General features: G+C 54.6%; 1 protein-coding gene across 6 annotated transcripts; it reads left to right on the top strand.

The window, feature by feature from the left end:
- Positions 1-2,697: 2,697 nt before the first annotated feature.
- ZNF775 (zinc finger protein 775) lies at positions 2,698-18,460 on the top strand. 6 transcript variants are annotated; one of them, XM_019739406.3, is made up of 3 exons: positions 2,698-2,849; positions 11,339-11,413; positions 16,026-18,460. In XM_019739406.3, exons 2-3 carry the CDS (start codon positions 11,383-11,385, stop codon positions 17,636-17,638), a joined length of 1,644 nt encoding a protein of 547 aa, XP_019594965.3. In that variant the 5' UTR covers positions 2,698-2,849; positions 11,339-11,382; the 3' UTR covers positions 17,639-18,460. The 6 variants fall into 6 exon arrangements, with proteins under 6 accessions (XP_019594965.3, XP_019594971.3, XP_019594966.3 ...); XM_019739412.3 differs by lacking the exon at positions 2,698-2,849 and adding an exon at positions 2,873-3,061; XM_019739407.3 differs by lacking the exon at positions 2,698-2,849 and adding an exon at positions 3,082-3,295.
- The last annotated feature ends 281 nt before the right edge of the window (positions 18,461-18,741 follow it).

The following is an 18,741-nucleotide window of genomic DNA, read 5'->3' as shown; positions in this document are numbered from 1 at the left end:
TCTGACTTGTGGAACCCATGCTTTTGACCACCATTGCGTGTTTATTGGAGAATGGAATGCGCTGCTGCTTTTGGTGAAGGTAAGTATTAAATGCCTGCTGAGTGCTTGATGTTGGGATGGAAACGGTTACAAAGATAAGCCCCAATCCTTTCCTCTAGGAGACCTGTGTCTGGGTGCACACGTGTATACACAAATAATGAGTAGAGAGAGATGGATGGGTGGGTGAGGTTCTGAGTGTGTAGGAAGGAAGCAGACCACTTCAAAGCTTCATATTGGCTTATGGGGCTATGTGGCCACTTAAAAATCTCTGTAGTTGATGGCAAATTATCTTTTAGAGCCTGGGGGCATGGTGTCAAGACTGCCTCACTTAAATATGTCTCTCTAAGGGAGCCCAGAGCTTTAAGAGAAGGGAGCAGTGCTTTTTGGGGGTAGGGGGCACCAGGAAAGTAGATAAATGTCTGAGGGTGATGGGCAGGGAGCAGGAGACAGGCCCTCAGGTATCTAGGCATCTATTGGAAGGATTGGGGAAAAGGATGAGGGAGAGGGAATCTGACCAGGGGTCCGGACTTTGTGAAAACTCACCTTTAAAGGAAATGCCTGGTGTGTGGAGAAGGTGGTCGGTCATTGAGTGTTCTCTAGTGCTACGCTGTCCACTGCTTTGGAGTCGAGATGGTGAGGAGAAGTCCAAAGGTCAGGGAAAGCCACAGAAGTGGTCTTGAGGGGGCTGGTAAGGCAGGGACAGAGCGAACTTGCCCATGATTCCTGAGTCCCTCAGGGGCCAGTGGGTCCCAAGTCCTTGCTCATCATGGCACATGTGGACAGCAGTCTTGAAAGAGGAGCTGTCTGTGATGGAGGGGTCAGTGCTCTGCTGACAGGAGCTGCCCTTCTGTTACTGCCTCTGGGTGTCTTGCCATCACCTCCCATGGCCCACCCAGGCTGTCAGCTCCCCCAAACAGTGCATCCCACTCACATGCCGATTTCTGACAGTGGCCTGTCACCCAGTCCCCACAGTCTTGGAGAACTGTGACCCAGCTTCCCCTAATTCCACTATGTCCTGGAGTCTTACTTTCCCAACGTTTTGAAAAGTCCAGGGTTTTTTTTTTTCCCCTGCAATTACAAAAGTATTAAGTTATCTTGTCAAAATTAAACAATGCAGACATACTTAGATTTATTTTTTAATGGGGAAATCCTCTTTCATTCCCCCCTACTCCACCCTCCATATTTTTTCTCTTTACACCATGTAAAGGTTGGAGGGTACTGTCCTTCCAGACATTTTTTTCTGTGCATTTGTAAACAAGTATATGTAGCCTCCCCCCTTTTTTTTTGCTTAATGGAAATCGGATCCCAGATATACTCCATTCTTTCTACTCTCGAGATATCCTTGCTCATGAAATACCAATCTGGAGGAAGTCTTTCAGTCTGTAGGAGGAAACAGGCCCAGAAAGTGGAAATGTCTTTACCTCCATAAATGAGTCTTTAAAGAGTTGCTGGCTGGTGATGCCTGGCTTCTGTGTAGGGTTATTTTACAAATGCTTCTATAGACAATGGACCGAGTTAGGGTGCTGCAAAAATCCAGTAAGGCAAGTATGTAACTAGAAACGTATTAACTCTTTTATAGGTGATTAAATCAAAGTCTAGAAACAAAGTATCTTTTGTAAAATGTACACAAAGTTTGTGGCCAAACTGCTAGAATCTCAGTCCCCAGTTTCTATTGTGTGAAGAGGCTGAACTGCAGCTGGACCCATGGCAAATGCATCCCAGGCAGCTGCTGACTGATTCATTGGAATTAAGTCGATGGGCTGAACAGAAAGTTTTGTAGGAAGTCTGAGAGGCTCAGCTTCATTGTGTATCAACCTCGTGTCCCAAAGGCGGTTTCTAAGCATCTGGGAGAGAATCCTGCTAGTGGGAATTGACTGTAGCTGCCCCTGTGAGGTGGCAGCGTAAGGAATGTTCTTGACAAAAAGGAGTACTTACTTCCAATCAGCGTGGTTGGAAGAGGAAATTCTCCTTCCTGAAAGTCTCTGGGAACAGAAAACCCTTCTAAATCATCAGTGACACTTAATCTAAGAAATTAGCCTCTGCAGGTCGCTGTTTACTCAAAGAGAAGGCTAGGGGTTGGGCTGAATGATATCTTAGTCTCTCGTAGAGACCCCAGGGTCGCTTATCACGAACCCACGACGTGCCCAGGGTCGCGCGGGGGCGGAGGACGATTTATCTGCTGTCACATGGGACACACACATCTCACTCTTAACCCCTGGTGTGTTGTAGTTCCGAGCACCACCACCACGTGAGCGTCGGGTCCGGGTCCGTCCTTGTTCCCCGCGATCCCGACCCCGAGAGCGGTGCGGGAGTGTCGCAGGCGTCCGACCGACAGTCGCGGAGGGACCGGATCAATTTCAGAGTGCGCGTCCGTGGGGCCGGGGCGGGAGAGCCCGTCGGAGGGGAGGAGCGGGAGCTGTGGCCGTGCGGTCACAGGTCACAGCCTGGCCTCACCCCCGCCCACCTCCCCTCGGACTCCCGGACCCAGGTCCGGTGCCCCACCGCCGACGCGTTAACGCCCAGCTGGGCCCGGCCAGGCCCCGCGGGAGGCGAGGTCAGCCCGCCCACCCCGACTATTGGCTCCGGAGAACAAAGGGGCCGCCCCGCGGGCTTCTCCGATAGGGCCGAGCTGGTCATCTGAGCAGCGCAGCCAATCAAGCAGCGGGGCGGCCCTGGGGATGGCCAGGCTCTCCAGCCAATCAGGGGCCGGCGCCCGCCCCGCCTGCCCCGGGACTGGCAGGGCTGGGGAGCCCAGTGCCCAAGTCGCCCCGGGGTGGCAGTTCCCGTTAACCTTAGCCACAAAGTCAAAGGTATTTATTCCCGTCCTCTTCCTCCGAGTCTCTCTGAATCCGGGCGGGGAGGGGCGTGCGGAGGGACGGACCGTGCTGTGGGGCCAGCGCCCGGCCCCGCTCCTCCCGCGCTGCCTCCACCCAGCCGCGGGCTGGAGGCGGCCACGGGGCCCTTGGGGTCTCCTGAGCCCCCCGCGCTCCGGCCCCGAACTTTTCCCACCTCCACACAGCCCGTGGGTACAGGGACCCGGGTCGTGCGTGGGAGGGGCTGCAGGCCGAGGCAGAGAGCAGGAGGGGGCCGGTGAGAGCGGGAGGAACCGCGTGGTGAGCGGGGGCACTGCGCCCCGGCCCCTCCGGGCGCGCTCTGCCAGAGCGCTGTCCTGGTTTTCGGGAGTTGTGACTGTCTCCCCAAAAGACCGAGCCTCTGGAGGGCAGAAACCTTAGTGCTCGCAGCAGAGTGACACATAGTAGGTGCCTAATAAACCATTAAACGAGTGGGGATAAAGGTTGGGGTGAGAACAATGAGAGGGAAGCACCGCAGAAATTGGTAGTGTGTGTGTGTAGCAGTCTCCCCGAAACGTCTATTCTAGGAAAATGGGCACAGGAGCCAAGATCTCATTGGGGGTGGGGTAGGGCTTGGGGGCTTCTTCCCCTGGAAAGGTGGAGGATATGGAGGTGCGCGGCTCCCTGAAGCGCTGTGGGCCAGGCAGAGCCTGGAGTGGGACTTGCTCAGCCAGAGCTGGGGTTGGGTGTGGACAAAGCCCCAGAGGTTGGGGGGCAGAGGGGCCTGGAATGTCTAGGCTGTTCATTTTGGGTCCCTGTGTTCATCTAGAAAATGAAGAGATTAGAGTGTATTAGTCTACTTTCAACGGTAAGGTTCCATGATTCTGTAGGCTGTTTTGGGCTTAAATGTCTTTTATTTAAATGTTCCTTTATTAAAATTGTCATTAATGGTTTACAGCATGTGGGACCTTGTGCTGGATGTTGGGGAGAGAGAACCAGTCCCTGTGTGAAGATGTTTACCATCTTATTTGGAAACAAATTATGATTATGCCATGTTGATGGTGCTGGCTTGGGGGGGTGCACAGGTGAAACAGAGAAGGGTCCCTAACAGCCTGGTGAGTCCAAAAAAGCTTCCTGGTCACAGTGATCCCCGATTCAGGCTGGGCGCAGGATTCCAGCACTGGTTACAGTTGTGTGACGACATGGCCAGGTCAGAGAGCTGCAGAGCGGGACAATGGGGCACGTTGGGGTGCAGTGAGGAGAGGTGAGCAGAGGCCAGATTTTAAATGGTCTTGCCAAGAAATTTTTAGCTGAACCTGAAAGTGCTGAGGACCCCCTGAAGTACCTTAAGCAAAGTAGTAACACGTCCAAATTGCCGTTTTAGGAAACTTGAGTGCCAGGTGGTGGATGGATTGGAGGTGTGGTTTCCAGGAGCGATGCTTCTTAGTGAGCTGTGGCTATTAGGGTTTGTGCTGTGTGGTAGCGAAAGATGGTGGTGTTTTTGAGAGGCCTGATGAAGACACTGTCACCCCTGGGAGGCAAGGGAGGCCCAGGGCAATGTGCAGACTGCAGTGGAGGTGGTCCGGGCCCTGCCCCTGGAGAGGGTTACGCTGAGGAATCCAGTTTCCCAGGGTCAAGTGGCCTGGCGGGAAGAGCATGGTCAGGATGTGCAGAAGGACACCTGGTGGCTGACTCTCGGAGGCAGAGAAGGTCACCTCTGGGCCTCGCTCTCCTCATCTGACAAGAGGGAAACACTCCCTACTTTTCCAAACTCCTTTGAATGCAGCAAAGACTGGAAAAGTGTTTATAGATTAAAATGTGACACCCGTTCAAAGTGTTGTTAGCGTTTGGTTTTGTCCCTCATCTTCAGATCAGGTAATGGGGGTTCAGGCCCTGGCAGGCTCTTGAGTTCTGGATTTGGGTGGCAGAATGTGGGTGCTGCTCTCTCCTCTAAAGGGAGATGGGTGAACAAAGCCTGGGATGGTGAGTCCATGACTATGGTACAGGCAGCGGGGCAGGGGGTTGGGGGGTGACTGTCCCAGCAAAGTTGTGCATGTCAGGCAGGTGGAGGCAGAGGTCCTGGAAGCAGGTGCCTCGCGACGGGCCTGGGGTCGAAGCAGGGACCTCCAGGTGTGGACGGATGCGATGACCAGGCTGCCCATGGACCTGGTTCCCAGGGAAGGCTGGCAGATGCCAACTGAAGTCACGAAACCGGGCGCTTCCTACCAGGGCAACCCTGCGGTACAGTTCTTAGGAGGTGGGGAGTGGGGAGAGGATGTGGTCACCGCAGCGACCTAAAAAGAACCCATCTCACACCTTGTGAACATTTTTCAGAGTCCGTTCATGCTATTTCCCCCACTTGATATAGCAGTTCTATACACAGGAGCAGGCATTATTTCCACTTGCAGATGGGGAAACTGAGGCCCAGAGAAGGAAAGTGGCTGGCCTACGGTCACATGGCTAACTAGAAGCAAATCCCATTCCAAGCTCTCAGCACCCCCCACCCCACCCCACTCTCCATCCTGGGCCCTTTCCCCTTGGGCTTGGTCTTCATGTGGGAGGAAGGCCTGCCCTTCCCCCTTGCTCCACGGCTCTGGCCCCTCTCCTAAGACTGACAATCACTGTCAGTTAAGATGCAGGGGGCAGGGCTTGGAAGAGGGTCACGATGGGGGTGCGCCCTGAGGAGAGGAGGGAGGCAATCTCGAGTCGCAGAGAGGGAGATTGCTTGCGCAGGGACCATGGAGGGGCTGGGGAGTCCTTGTGGGATTGGTGGAAGGACGCTGGGGCGCGGAATGCAGGCCCCGTAGGTGGTGGAGGCGCCGTTCCCCTGGCCTGGGCAGGACCTCGGGGTCTGCTTGTCTGTCTGTGGGCGTGGCCCTGGCAGCAGCTGCCCCACCTTTCCGAAAACACGTAAAGCCGCTTGCGGGCGACTGGTGTGCATGCCCTCCTTGGTCATAAACTCTGGAGGAGAGGAACGTGTGAGGTCTAGTGGGTCCAGGGACAGGACACAGAAACCTAGAGAGGAGCTGATTGTCCAGAGGCCGGCAGAGCACCCGCAGGGGTCAGGCTTCATGCTGCTGGCCTTGGGGGAGGGCCTGGGGGCGGAGCTATGGTCCTGGGGGACCAGGCTACACTGGTTCCGTCCCCAGCACAGTTGGGGGATGAGGCCAGTGGGGTTCACCTGAGCTGAACCTTTGAGCCTCAGGCCAGCAGAAGCTTCCAAGGCTTCTAGTCCAGCCCCCCTGGCTGGCACTCACGCCCTCCAGCCCCGCTTTCTTTACCACTCCTAACCCCCCACTCAGATAGGCCAGAGGAGCCCCTCCTCCTGCCAGGCTAACCCAGGGCTGGGGGCTGATCAGGGTCGAGGAGCTGCCCTACCTGGAGCTGCTCGGTTAAGTACAGGGCTTCACAGGTCGTGCTGGCAATAGAAACAGTGTCTGCGCCCTTCCACCTGTGAGGCCAGCTCACGTTGGTGAGCAGAGTTTGGGGTTACTGTGTAGGCACTGGGGCCCCTGAAGATTCGGAAGCAGCTTGAAGAGTTATGGTTTAGGAAGAGTGAGCCAGCAGTGGGGGCGGCTTAGGAAAATGTGGGTGCGGATTGTGTTCAGGCCATGATAATGGGGGAGAATAGACACTGCCAGTTTATAGGGTTCAGAAAGTATAGTGTTTCCACAGACTCCCCTTACCTGATGCTTGTAACCAACCTGCGGAGCAGGTATTTTCAGTCACTTCACCGTCGGGTACCCAGGCCTAAAGGTGACGTCACTTGCCAAGGACAGGTGGGCTAGAACCTGGGGCTCCCAGCCTTCGCGGGGAGGCTGGGCTGAGGAGCCCACCCTGCGGGGGCTCAGGTTCACAGGGAGAAGGGAAGGGCCTCCTGGTTTGCAGGCCTGGCCTGGGGTGGGTCTCATGCTATACTAAGCAGAGCCTAATTCTCTTTTCAGGGCTTTCTGTCCCTCCAACTTCCCCCCGGCCAGCTGCAGCCTCACTGGCCTCTTGCCACCCTGTCCCCCCAGCACAGGTAACCCAGCAGGTGACTGTCCCCATCACACTACCTCTGCTCTGTGCTGGCAGCTTCCTGGCTCCCTGTGGATGCTTCGCTTCCATTCCCGCCTCCCTGAGTTTTGTCCCTGGAGCAGTGGGCCGGTTGGGATGCCCCAGGCTGTGTGAGGGTCGATTCCCGTTTCTGTTTCCACCAGGGCGCTGTGTGGGGATTTGTGCTCACGTGGTTCACGTCGCACACTTGTGTCTCTGGATCTGCAGGTGTGTCTGTGGGTTGTGAGATCCTCAGTTCCTTTGTACTTTGCCTTGTACAGGTGTCCTCAGGTGTATGGGTATTTCTGTGTTTTTGCGTCTTTGACTTTTGCTTACTTCGCTGTGTTAGCTGTTAGCTATGACTGTCCCTGGGTGTGTCTGTGTGTGACTTTAGTGTTTAAAGCATTTTCTTGTCATATGCCTATGGTGGTCTGTTTCAAGGGAAATCTCCACTGACGTTAACTGAAGTCGGTTTGCCAGGCAGAGACCACCGTCAGCTCCTGAGGTATTTGCTGTTCGTGACGCAGCGTGGGGCCCAAGGAGCCCCGCCTTTAGTTCTTCCTTTGTCTCATTCGGTCACTATACCCTGAGCGCCTCCCGCACATCAGGGAGCGGGCAGGGCAAGGCCCCTGCCTTCCTGGCACTTACGGTTTAGTGCAGGGCCGCCCAGGAGAACCTGGGAATTTGTGACGTGTTCCTCTCTGCTGATCGTGATGGTAGCTCTGGCCACATGTGCCTGTTGAGCCCTTGAAACGTGGCCAGTGTGATTGAGAAACAGAATTTTAATTTAACTTACATAAATTTAAAAAAACCACAGCTCGGTATAGAAACGCAATTCCTGGCAATGAGGGGCTGGTCGTCTAAGGTCTGCTACGTCCCGTACCTTCTTGTAGGAGGTGATGTCGTCCAAGGAAAGGGCTGTGGCTGGGGCAGGCAGAGCCCACAGGCGTCCTGGCTCCAGCACTTACTAGTTGTGTGACCTTGAACCTGAGTCTGTGAAGAGGGCTGTGCTTGGCTGGTGGAAGTTCCAGGGGCCTGCGACGGGGAGGATGTGGAGAGTCCTGGGTATATGTCCCCGTGCTGCCTCTCCCCCTGTGCCCTTTCTCCTTACCCCAGCTGCTGTCCGGCCCCCTTCCTGACCCCAAGTTCTGCGAGACCAAAGCTCCTTTGTTACCTTCCCCTGCCCCCAGACCTCACCACCTGCCATCAGCCACAATCCACACTTTGTGTGGTCTGCAGTTGTCATGGCAGCTGCCCCAGGGGAGGCCTTCCGGTTGGGGGGGCTGTCATCTCAACTGCAGCCTGAGCCTGTGTGCGGAGGGCTGAGGCCAGAGCCAGGGGCTGGGAAGGGCGCAGTGATCCCTTCGGGCCCTGTCCTGAGACCTGTCCCCCGCTCTCCCCAGAACTTGCTGGTGGGGAAGGGAAAGGTCATCAGAGGTTGAAGTCAGGGCCAAGCGGCCATCAGAGACTCAGGCTGGGCACTGCTGGGGGTGGCAGACTGGCCTCCATTGCCTACTGTTTTTTTGGCCAGGTCATTTTGCTGGGCAGCCTGCTTTCTGGGTTCCAGGCCAGCTGAGTGATGTGTCTGTTACGTTGGGTGAGAAGGGCGGGAGGCAGAATAAGAGAGAAGGGCGGAAAAGGCGCAGCTTGGGGCGGGACGTACCTGGGGGCCTGGCTGACCTGGAAGGATGTGGCCGTGAGGAGGGACGGTCCATGGCTTCGCTGGCTCAGGATTTGTCTGCAGGACACCTGCTTGTCTGTGTTCCAGACGTCCTTCACCTGAGCACACAGGTGGAGGTGGGCCACTGAGATAGGGCCTACCTGCCCCCCATCCTGTCCTCTGTGCCGCTCATTTCTTACTCCTTCCTCAGGGGCCCACGCGGATCCCCTTCCTTCCATGTCCACTTCTGTCTTACTTGGACCACGAGCCCTGGTGTGGCCAGGACAGAAGTACCCAGGCATCGGGAGGGGCTGCCCAGCTAATTCTCTGGGAATTGTTCACCAAGATTGAAGCCTCTCTGCCACCCCAGGCAATTTTTAGGTCCTAATGCCTCCTGGAAGACAGAATGGATCAAGTAGGACTGATTTGACTGGGCTCAGGGGGCTTCTTGTTGTGTTGGGGTTTTTGTGAGTAAGACCAAGCCCCACCCTCCGTCCTCACCCTGAATGGTGGATCCACCACCCATCTGAGTTTCCCCAAGTAGAGGTGGCCCCCCTGTGCGCTAGTCCCTTTTAGGGGGACATTGGTGAGAGGCTTCCCCAAGGCGTGGGACACAGAGTGACCTGAAGGCAGAGGTGGCACTAAGGCAGAGCACCAGCATCCAGCAGAGCCCCCCCCCCCATGAGCCTTTCCCACCCCCCTCTCCCGCCTCCCCTCCCTCTGCACCACAGGAGAGCTCTCAGTGCCTGTAAGAAACCACAGTAGGAGTGTGGAGCAGACCCTGTTGGGGAAATAGAATTAAAAACCAAATCTCCTGCCAAGTCAGAAAAGCTCCCCACAAAAATAGGAGAGCAAGAAACGTTTTATTATTGAATAAGGAAAGAGATGCACGTCACAGGCCATCCGCTAGGAGATGACAAAGGCAGAAAGAAATCTCATGTGTTGTTCAGCCCAGCAGATGCAGCCCGTTACACACATGTTCCTAAGATGAACCCCCACTGGTCCTCGGGTCAGAGGACTGACCGTTTGGCACACAGAGTTCATCCTAACTTCACCTGGTAACGGGTGACCATCCTTGTGAGCTAATGGCCTTTCTCCAGAGGAAAAACACACTTCTCTCCTTTGCAGCTTGGAGCCAGGTGTCCAGCCAAGTTAGACTCCCACCCTTGCATTGGGACTGGGAGACAGGGCCCTATCTCCCTTGATATTTACATTTCAAAGAGAGGGTTGCAGGTCCCAGAGAGAGACAGTCCTGGGTTGTAAAGCTGGCAAGAGGCTTATTTTGCCTTTTAAAAAGATTTACGTACATCTCAAAGGGGCAGAGAAAGAACTCCCTACAATTAGAAGTCTTCTAAAGAAAATGCTCTAAAAGAAAGGGGAGGGGTCTCTTTCCCTTTTTTACACGAGGGAAAATAATTTTTTAGATTTCTATTTACCGTTTCACCCCACACTCCCACCCCCCTTGGCAGGGTCCAGATTCCAAGCCTGGATCCTTGCTCCAGGAGTGGCTGCTGGAAGGGGACTGGGGAGAAGGGGGGGGGGACCCTTAGAATGGAGTCTCTGGGAGGCTCTCGAGGGCCCCAGGTGGGGAGCAAGATCAGACTGGGTGTCCGATGAGGGTGGCTGAGCCGAGGTACCCGGAAGGAGCGCTGTCTGACTCCTGGAAAAGCTGCAAGAGCTGAGCTGAGCCATGGTCCTTGCTGGGCCCTTTGGGAGTGTGGGTGCTAAGGGGGTACAGGCGTGTGAAACACGATACCTCCCTTAGGAGAGGCCGTCCATGGCACTGGGTGGAGAAAATGAACTGCCTGCAGCCCCCCGTCTGAGTGCGGGACAACCGGCAGCGTGTTCGTGCCACACAGCGCTGTTGAGTGCCCTCTGTGCAGGCTCGTCCCAGGCCCCGGGCATTCCGCAGCGGGCACGAAGAGTGCCTTGTCCTTGCAATGACAGCGAATAAGCGGACCAGTAAATATCACGGTCAGGTGGTAAAGTGTCACGGAAGAATGTAAGGTGGAGCTAGGGCTGTGACTTTACCCAGAGGAGCCAGGGGAGGCCGCTCTTGACATGTAGGCAGAGGCCCGAAAGAGGCGAGGGGGCCACGCGGAGATCTGGGGAAGAGCACCCCTCGCAGGGGCAGCCGTGCCAAGCCCGAGGCGTCTGAGCAGCATGGCCTGTCCCCAGGCATGTGCCAGGCAGTAAGTGAGCCCATCAGGAAATGTTCTAGTAATATCGTGAGCGGTAAAAAAACAGTGAGCTCCAGCCCATTGTGGACTGGTCCCCCAGCTGGACTGTGTACATTCTTGCGTGGAGAGCTCCCTGGGAGGGTTTGGAACAGAACGCGGATGGGGACTTTGAGAAAGGAGGGGTCGGTGACTTTGGAGGGATAAATTAGCCTTCCAAGGTATATGCACGACTTTTCAGGCCTCTCTGACTTACCTGAGTTTCTCCCGTGCTGGGGGGTATTTGGGGGGGCGGGTCACGTGCAGACAGTACAGACCTGAGCCTCCAGTCTGGGAGCTACAGGGCCTGGGGTCTTGCCCTGCCCCTCCATTCGGCCACCTCTGTGACGCGGAGCATGTCAGGGTCCTCTCTGGTCTCAGTCTCCTCTTCATAAAATAGGAATTATGCCTGTTTTACCTGCCAACAGGTGTGTGTGCAATTGAAAAAAACCCTTCACATTTCAACTGAGGTCATGGAGAGAAAAGCTCTTGAAAAAGAAGGAATGCGTCCTGGGAGGTGGCAGGAGGACTGGGAAGCCCTTTCTTCCTTGTCCCACAGACCAACTCTCTTTCCTTTGCTCCCATGTCACCCACAGACGGCGGGCAGGGAGCGCCGTGCTGATGCCGCGGGGTCTCCGGGATGGAGGGTGGCCTGGCCAGCGCCAGCGCAGGTAAGAGAAGATGGGAAGGTCCAGGCCGACCTCGGCCCCTCCCCGGGCTTGTCTTCTGTGCTCCGTTGTCCCCCGGCAGCTGAGCTTGAGTTTCTGCCCTCACCGGTCCTTGGTGTCAAATTGCAGGGTGGGACCAGGACAGTGAAGGTTGTGTCCAAGAGTGGAACAGAGACAGACGATGGGAGCTCACAAAATGACAAAGTGCAGCCCATGACTTGCCAGGCAAGGGAGCACACACACAAAGGGAGCACACACACACACACACACACACACACACACACACACACCAAGGAGAAATGTGCCCGTGGGATGGGGGGAAGCAAGGTTTTTAAGTGCTAGAACAGGGAGTTCACGGTGGTCATGCCAATCAAACATTGAAAACTAGCCGTGTGGGTAGGATGAGGGGTTAAAACAAGCCCTGTTGTCGTCATTATTACCATCATCACCACCATCACCACCATCACCATCATCACCACCATCACCATCATCACCACCATCACCACCATCACCACCATCACCACCATCACCATCATCACCACCATCACCACCATCACCACCATCACCACCATCACCATCTCCTCCCTCTCCTCCTCCTCCTCAGTCCTGGGGTCACTCAGGGCTCATGGTCTGTGTCAGCTGACCCACTTAGAGCCTGTTGTGAGGACATCTAGCTCAAAGGCGGACAGTGTGCTGTACAGATACCACACAGTTCTGGGGCTGGGTCCTGACGCAGGCGTCAGTGAGCACAGCCACCCCACTTCCCAGTCTGTCCCCCACTCTGTGGCACTTTGAACACTGAGAGTACTCGGTGTGTGTGAGAGAGCTTGAGATATGCACACGTGCTGACATTACTTAGGGCAACGGTTCCAAACATTTTAGCAGAAGGACCTTTTTTCCCATTTAAACTCCACAAGTGGAATCCTAACTCGTAGGTGAGAGATGGGGTCTGCCAGGGCCCTCTCTCCATTCTGCAGCAGCTTCTGGGGTGCCCTGTGGTCTTAGGGAGGAGGTGGGGAATACCAGCCTAGGCCCTGGAGGCACAGAGGAAATGGGGACTGGGTGTTCCTTGCGAGCCCTGGGCCCCCCACAGGCTCCTGCTGCCCACTGGCCAGGCTTAGGGAATGACTCTCGATGGCTAGAATTTGCAGCCATCTTTAAAGCATCTTTTCGTTTTTATTTGTTTCATGGGTGTTTTAAATCGGGGTAAAATATACCTAACGTGAAGCTTACCATTTTAACCATCTTTAAGTACACAATTCAGTGGCAGTAAGTACATTCATTCACAGTGTTGTGCAACCATCACCGCCGTCTACTTCCAGAACTTGGCCTTCACCCCAGCAACTCAGTACCCATTAAACAATAGCTCCCCATTTAGCACCCTTTCATTTTGCCTGACCCATTTAGCATGTTTAAGAAATGATCTTTCTTATGGTGACAAGCAGTAGTACCTTTGCTTTGGACTCCTTCGCCACAGGCAGGACAGGCCTGTTTTCCTCTGGACTGATCCCTGATCCCTAAGAAGTGCCCTGTGACGACTGAAGTCCCTGCATGCGCACTTCACGGGGTCTCCACACACCAGCCCCGAGCTTCAGGGCTCCTCCCACTCCCTGTCACTCACACCCGCCTTCTCCAGATGTCATATAGTTGGAATCACACAGCATGTAGCCTTTTCAGACTGGCTTCTTTCACTTGGTAAGATGTATTTACATCTCCTCCATGTCTCTTCGTGGCTCCATGGCTCATTTCTTTTTATCTCTGAATAGTGTTCCATTGTCTGGTGTGCCACTGTTTATCCACTCACCTACTGAGGGCCATTTCTTGGTCGCACCAGGTTTTGACAATTTGAACAAAGCTGCTGTAAACACCTATGTGCAGGTTTTTGTGCGGACATAAGTTTTCAACTCCTTTGGGTTAACAGTTAGAGTGATTGCTGGATCCTATGGTGAGTGTATGTTTAGTTTGTAAGAAACCGCCAAACTGTCTTCCAAAGTGGCTGCACCATTTGCGTCCCTACCAGCACTGACTGAGAGTTCCTGTGGCTCCACGTCCTCACCAGCATTTGGTGCTGTCGGCGCTTTGGATTTTAGCCATTCCAGTAGGTGTGTGATGGTAGTATTTTAGATTTTAATGTGTAAGCCAAATTCTTCCTCACTCATTTTTAGAGTTTTCTGTGTATTTATGCAAATTGTAAATTTTACAATTTACTTAATTAGGATTACCCTGAATTTAAACATTGTTTTGGAGCGAAGGGCTTCTTTTCCTTCTCATCTAGGAATATGATGATGTATTTGCCTTTCATTTACGTTTTCTTTATCCCTTCAGTAAAGTTTAATAGTTATCGTTATGTAAGTTTTCCATGTATATTAGGTGCAGTCTCAGTTATTTATAGCTTTTTATTTCCACTTTTTAAAAGTTATGAATTGTTATGTGTTTTTGTATCGGCAATCTTGCTGAAACTTTTATTTCTAATACTTTGTCCGTGGGTTCTCTTGCACATTCTAGGTTAATAATTATCAGCAAATGATAGTTTTCCTTTCTAATATTTATTTGTATATATTTCATATTTTCCCCCCATGCTTTGGCTAATTCCTTCCTCAAGGACAACGTTGAAGAGTGGCAGTGACAGTGAGCACTCGTCTTGTTCCTAACTTGAATCTTTTGTCTGTAGTTATAACACTTGCTGCAATTTCTAGTATCGCTCCACTGTCAACCTAATAAGTTTCCTTGTACTCCTAGTTTACTGAAAACTTCCTTCCTTTCTTCATGCCCCCTCCCTCTCTTCTTCTTCTTCCCTCCTTTCCTTCCTCCTTCTCTCCCTCTAGAAATGTTGAATTTTGTCTTATGACTTTTTCGCTCCTATTCAGATGGTATAAGGTTTTCCACTTTCTAACGTGTAATGTCATGAATTATACTGAGCCATCTCTGCTTTCATGGGGAAGAGCCCAGCAAGGTCATGAGACGTTGTTATTCTTTTAATACTGCTGAGCCTGCTTCGCTAATGATTTTGTGTTTAGTCTTTGCATCTATTTTCAAAGAATGATAAACCTATAATTTCCTGCCTACCCCACCCTTGTCTTGTTTTGACACTGGGCCGTGCTAGCTTGTAGGCTCCCCACCTCCTTCCCCTCCTCGCCACTGTCACAGTTTATGTAAGCTGGGATGAATCCTTCTCTTGAAGTTTTAGTAGAACCTGTTTACATAGTTGAGTGGCCTGTTGCCCAGTTTCAAGGTAGAACTGTAGCTTTCTTTTCAGTCTCTTCTGTTTTAGCTTTCTTTTCAGTCTCTTCTGTTTATATAGACATTTTTTTTTTTTACCTACTCTTGAGTTAGTTTTGTTCATTTATATTTTATGACAAAACCATCCATTTTATATATATATATATATATATATATATATATATATATTATATATATATATATATATATTTAATTGATATAACATAGTATTTTAGGATTTTCAGAATCCTTTTTATAGCTATATGTTCCCTTTATCTTATAATCTATGCTTTTATCTTTCTTAATCCCTTCCTCCTGTTTCCTTTGGGCTTATTTTGTTGTCTTTTTAAGTTTGGAACCTGTTGTTTAGAGTTTCTCTCTCTCCTTTGTTCACAACTGTTTCATTTCACCTACTTTTTATTGAATATAAACTTTTTATTGAAGTGTCACCTAGAGAAGCATGCACAGGTCACAAGCTCTATCCATTCTTATAAAGTGAACATGCTGGTGTAACCAGCACCCAGCATCAAGAAAGAGAAAATGGCCAGAACCCAGAAGTGCCCTCCTGTTCCCTTCCAATCACAGTGCCCTGTATACGGGGAACCATTATCCTGACTTCTAACTCATCGACTAGTTTCGCCAGCTTTTGAACTTCATATAAAGGGAGCCATGTAGTCTGTGTTTAGTCTTTGGCAGACCTTTTCCATCGCACTGATGGCCATGAGCTAGGGGAACAAAGCACCCCTGTAGACCTGAGCAGCTGTGTGTGGGGGGCTCTCGAGAGTAAAGGGGATTATAGGTTTAATACAAGGCGACACTCGTTCTGGGTGCTGAGAACTTTCTGGCCTACTTTCTTGTTCTTGGTTTTGTTGAAGAAAGGTGAGTTTGCCAAACAGCCGAGGTCCGAGCAGGTGATGGGCTCAGGCACCATAGCTACGGCCCTGGAGAGGGCCCGGCAGTGACGTGTGGCTTGTTCACCCATCCACTGAGGGACTGGGCCTGGATGTGCTTCGTAAGCTCCCAGCATGTGTGTGGATCCTCTTAGAAAAAGAACAGACGTTAGAAACGTGGCCATGTTCTGCTTGCTGCCTGGGTGGGAAGACTCACTGGATTGGTGTCTTTCACATCTCTGCATCTCCTGGGCCTCGGGGTACAGTGGGTGGTACTCACTTATCTTTCCTTTCTTACATTTTCCCCTTTGCCCTCTTCACTCCCCAACCTGCCCCAACCTTACTGTCTTTCCTGCCTTGTGTTACTCTCTGCTTTCTCCTTTCCCATGAAAAGCTTTTCCTTCTGCCTTACTTCCTCTGTGCTCTGCCCTCCCAGCACATCTTTCCCTTCATCCCCCTGAGCAGTGACTGACTCTGCCCGTCCTCTCTCCCTTCGCCTCTGGCAGATGGGCTGGTGATGAAGGTCAAAGAAGAGAAGCCAGAGTGGCCGCTGCAGACCCTGGCACCACAGGCCGTGCTTTGCAAGAAGGATAAGGAAAACATTTTCCAGCAGCGTCGGGGCCTCCCGCCATGCCAGACCGTCGGGAAGCCGCGAGCCTTGGGAGGACAGGAAGAGACTGGGCGTCCTAGGTGGACCCCTCCCACTGAGCAGGACGCGGGGCTGGCAGGCATGGCTCCGGGGACAGCCTCGGGCCCCCTGAGCCGCGCGCTTTCTGCCGGTGAGGGTCACTTCGTGTGCCTGGACTGCGGGAAGAGGTTCAGCTGGTGGTCGTCCCTGCAGATCCATCAGCGCACGCACACCGGGGAGAAGCCCTACCCCTGCGGCAAGTGCGGCAAGAGCTTCAGCCAGAAGCCCAACCTGGCCCGCCACCAGCGGCACCACACGGGCGAGCGGCCCTTCTGCTGTCCCGAGTGTGCCAGGCGCTTTAGCCAGAAGCAGCACCTGCTCAAGCACCAGAAGACCCACTCTCGGCCCGCTACCCACTCGTGCCCCGAGTGCGAGCGCTGCTTCCGCCACCAGGTGGGCCTTCGCATCCACCAGCGCGCGCACGCCCGGGACCGCCAGGGAGCCCGCAATGGGCTGCCGGAGCTGCTCCGGGGTGCTGCGACCCGCCGGAGCTGTCGCCTGCGTCTGGGGCCAACGCGGGGGCGCCCCGAGTGGGCCTGGCTGGGGCTCTGCCAGGGCTGGTGGCTCCAGGCGGGGGCCCGGACTCCAGTCCCCGCCGCCGCCACCGCCACTGCCGTGGGGCCGGACGAGCAGCGCCAGTTCATCTGCAGCGAGTGCGGCAAGAGCTTCACGTGGTGGTCCTCGCTGAACATCCACCGGCGCATCCACACGGGCGAGCGGCCCTACCCGTGCCCCGAGTGCGGCCGCCGCTTCAGCCAGAAGCCCAACCTGACGCGGCACCTGCGCAACCACACGGGCGAGCGCCCGCATCCCTGCCCGCACTGCGGCCGCAGCTTCCGCCAGAAGCAGCATCTGCTCAAGCACCAGCGCACGCACCTGCCGGGAGCCCCGGCGGCGCGCTGCCCCAGCTGCGGCCAGAGCTGCCCCAGCCACGCGGCGCTGCGGGCCCACCAGCGCGTGCACGTCGCCGCCGCCACCAACCAGCTGCTGCGCCCCGGACCCGCCGTGCTGGGTGCCGAGGCACAGGCTCCGGCCCTCCTGGGCCGGTCGGTGCCGCCGCGTAGTCCCCTGCCGGCCCGGGGACACGGGGACGTGCAGTGGGACAGCGCGCGGGCAGGCCTGGCGGGGCCCGGGGAGCAGCGCCAGTTCATCTGCAACGAATGTGGCAAGAGCTTCTCGTGGTGGTCGGCGCTGACCATCCACCGGCGCATCCACACGGGCGAGCGGCCCTACCCGTGCCCCGAGTGCGGCCGCCGCTTCAGCCAGAAGCCCAACCTGACGCGGCACCGCCGTAACCACACGGGCGAGCGGCCCTACCTGTGCGCCGCCTGTGGCCGCGGCTTCAGCCAGAAGCAGCACCTGCTCAAGCACCAGCGCGTGCATCGGGGGGCCCTGGCGCCCACGCCCAGCGCCAAGGACGAGGCTCTGTAGTGCGCTTGGACCCAAATGGACCCGTGGTGGGGGGAATGTTTTTCAGGGTGCTAGGGAGGATGGCCAGAAATGGTGGCTTTTAGGATCCCAGGGGCTAAGACCCTATCTGAAGGCCTAAGAACAGAAATCCAGAAGCATCCCAAAGGGGGACCCAAAAGGTCCCTGGTGGGCTGAGGGAGGAGGTCAGATCAGACATGCCTTATCCTGGAGCCCAATGCATCTGTCATAGGTTGAACGAGGTCTGTGCACTTCCTCACAGGTGGGAGCCCAGCCCCCAGGCACCGCATGGGGCGCTGTCAGGGCTCTGGGAGAGGCTCCCTGGTGTGAAATGGCCCAGGTCTGGACTGGTCAGCTCTAGCACCAGCCTGTTAGACTGCTCTGTGGGATGGCCAGGAGCTGTCCCAATCGAGAGTCAACAGACAGCCTGTCAAGGACGGAAGCTCCAAGCTGTGGCTAGGGAGGGGCAAGCATATTCCCAGTGCCAACGGCAGTGCCCAGCACTTAATGGCCTTCAGTACATAGTTCTGGAAGGAATGAATGGTTCTAGGGTCCTTCTCAACCCCGAGTGTCCCCCGGCCCCGGAGGCTGTGTGGCTGCCTGACCCTAGGACTGGCGTGTGTGTGATGGTCCGGCTGGAGCACAAGGGGCGAGGTCTCAGCTGAGGTTTGGTGGCTTGGGGGGGGGGGACATGCAGCAGAAGAGAGCCCAATGTATTGCTCCTACTTGGTGGGCCTGGGGCTCGCCTGCTGGCTGACCGTCAGCGACTTGGATTCTTATCAATGCCGGTGTTGTGAAGAGACAAATGAAGGATTGATGATGTCACTTGGTCTCGTTGTCCTTTCTAAGCTTCGCTTAGGGAACTCCGGGTCTGTGTGTGCTGTGAGGGATCCATTTATCCCAGGAGCAGGACAGGGGGCTTTGGCCATGAGCACAGCAACTCCCCATGCCCAATTCTTTTTTGCCTTCTTCCAAGACAATGTGATCTCTTCCCACATACCCCCCTCAACCCATAGCCCCCCGAAGGTTGCTCCTCATGCTCTTCCAAAACAGGGTCCACTGAAGCCCTGGTGCTGACAGAAGAACTTAGGGCTCCAGTCCAGCTA

The sequence above is a fragment of the Rhinolophus sinicus genome, chromosome 8 (assembly GCF_057876585.1).
Source record: "Rhinolophus sinicus isolate RSI-liver-muscle chromosome 8, RSI-T2T, whole genome shotgun sequence".
In the NCBI taxonomy this organism is placed as follows: domain Eukaryota; kingdom Metazoa; phylum Chordata; class Mammalia; order Chiroptera; family Rhinolophidae; genus Rhinolophus; species Rhinolophus sinicus.
The sequence above is the reverse complement of the archived record's forward strand: the minus strand, read 5'-3'. Positions and strand labels throughout refer to the sequence as shown.

Bases quoted from the DNA above. Each gene is read 5' to 3' on its own strand.
- ZNF775 (XM_019739406.3), top strand. From the start codon at position 11,383: ATGGAGGGTGGCCTGGCCAGCGCCAGCGCAG. The intron at 11,414-16,025 runs GTAAGAGAAGAT...CGCCTCTGGCAG, and splicing joins CCTGGCCAGCGCCAGCGCAG to ATGGGCTGGTGATGAAGGTC.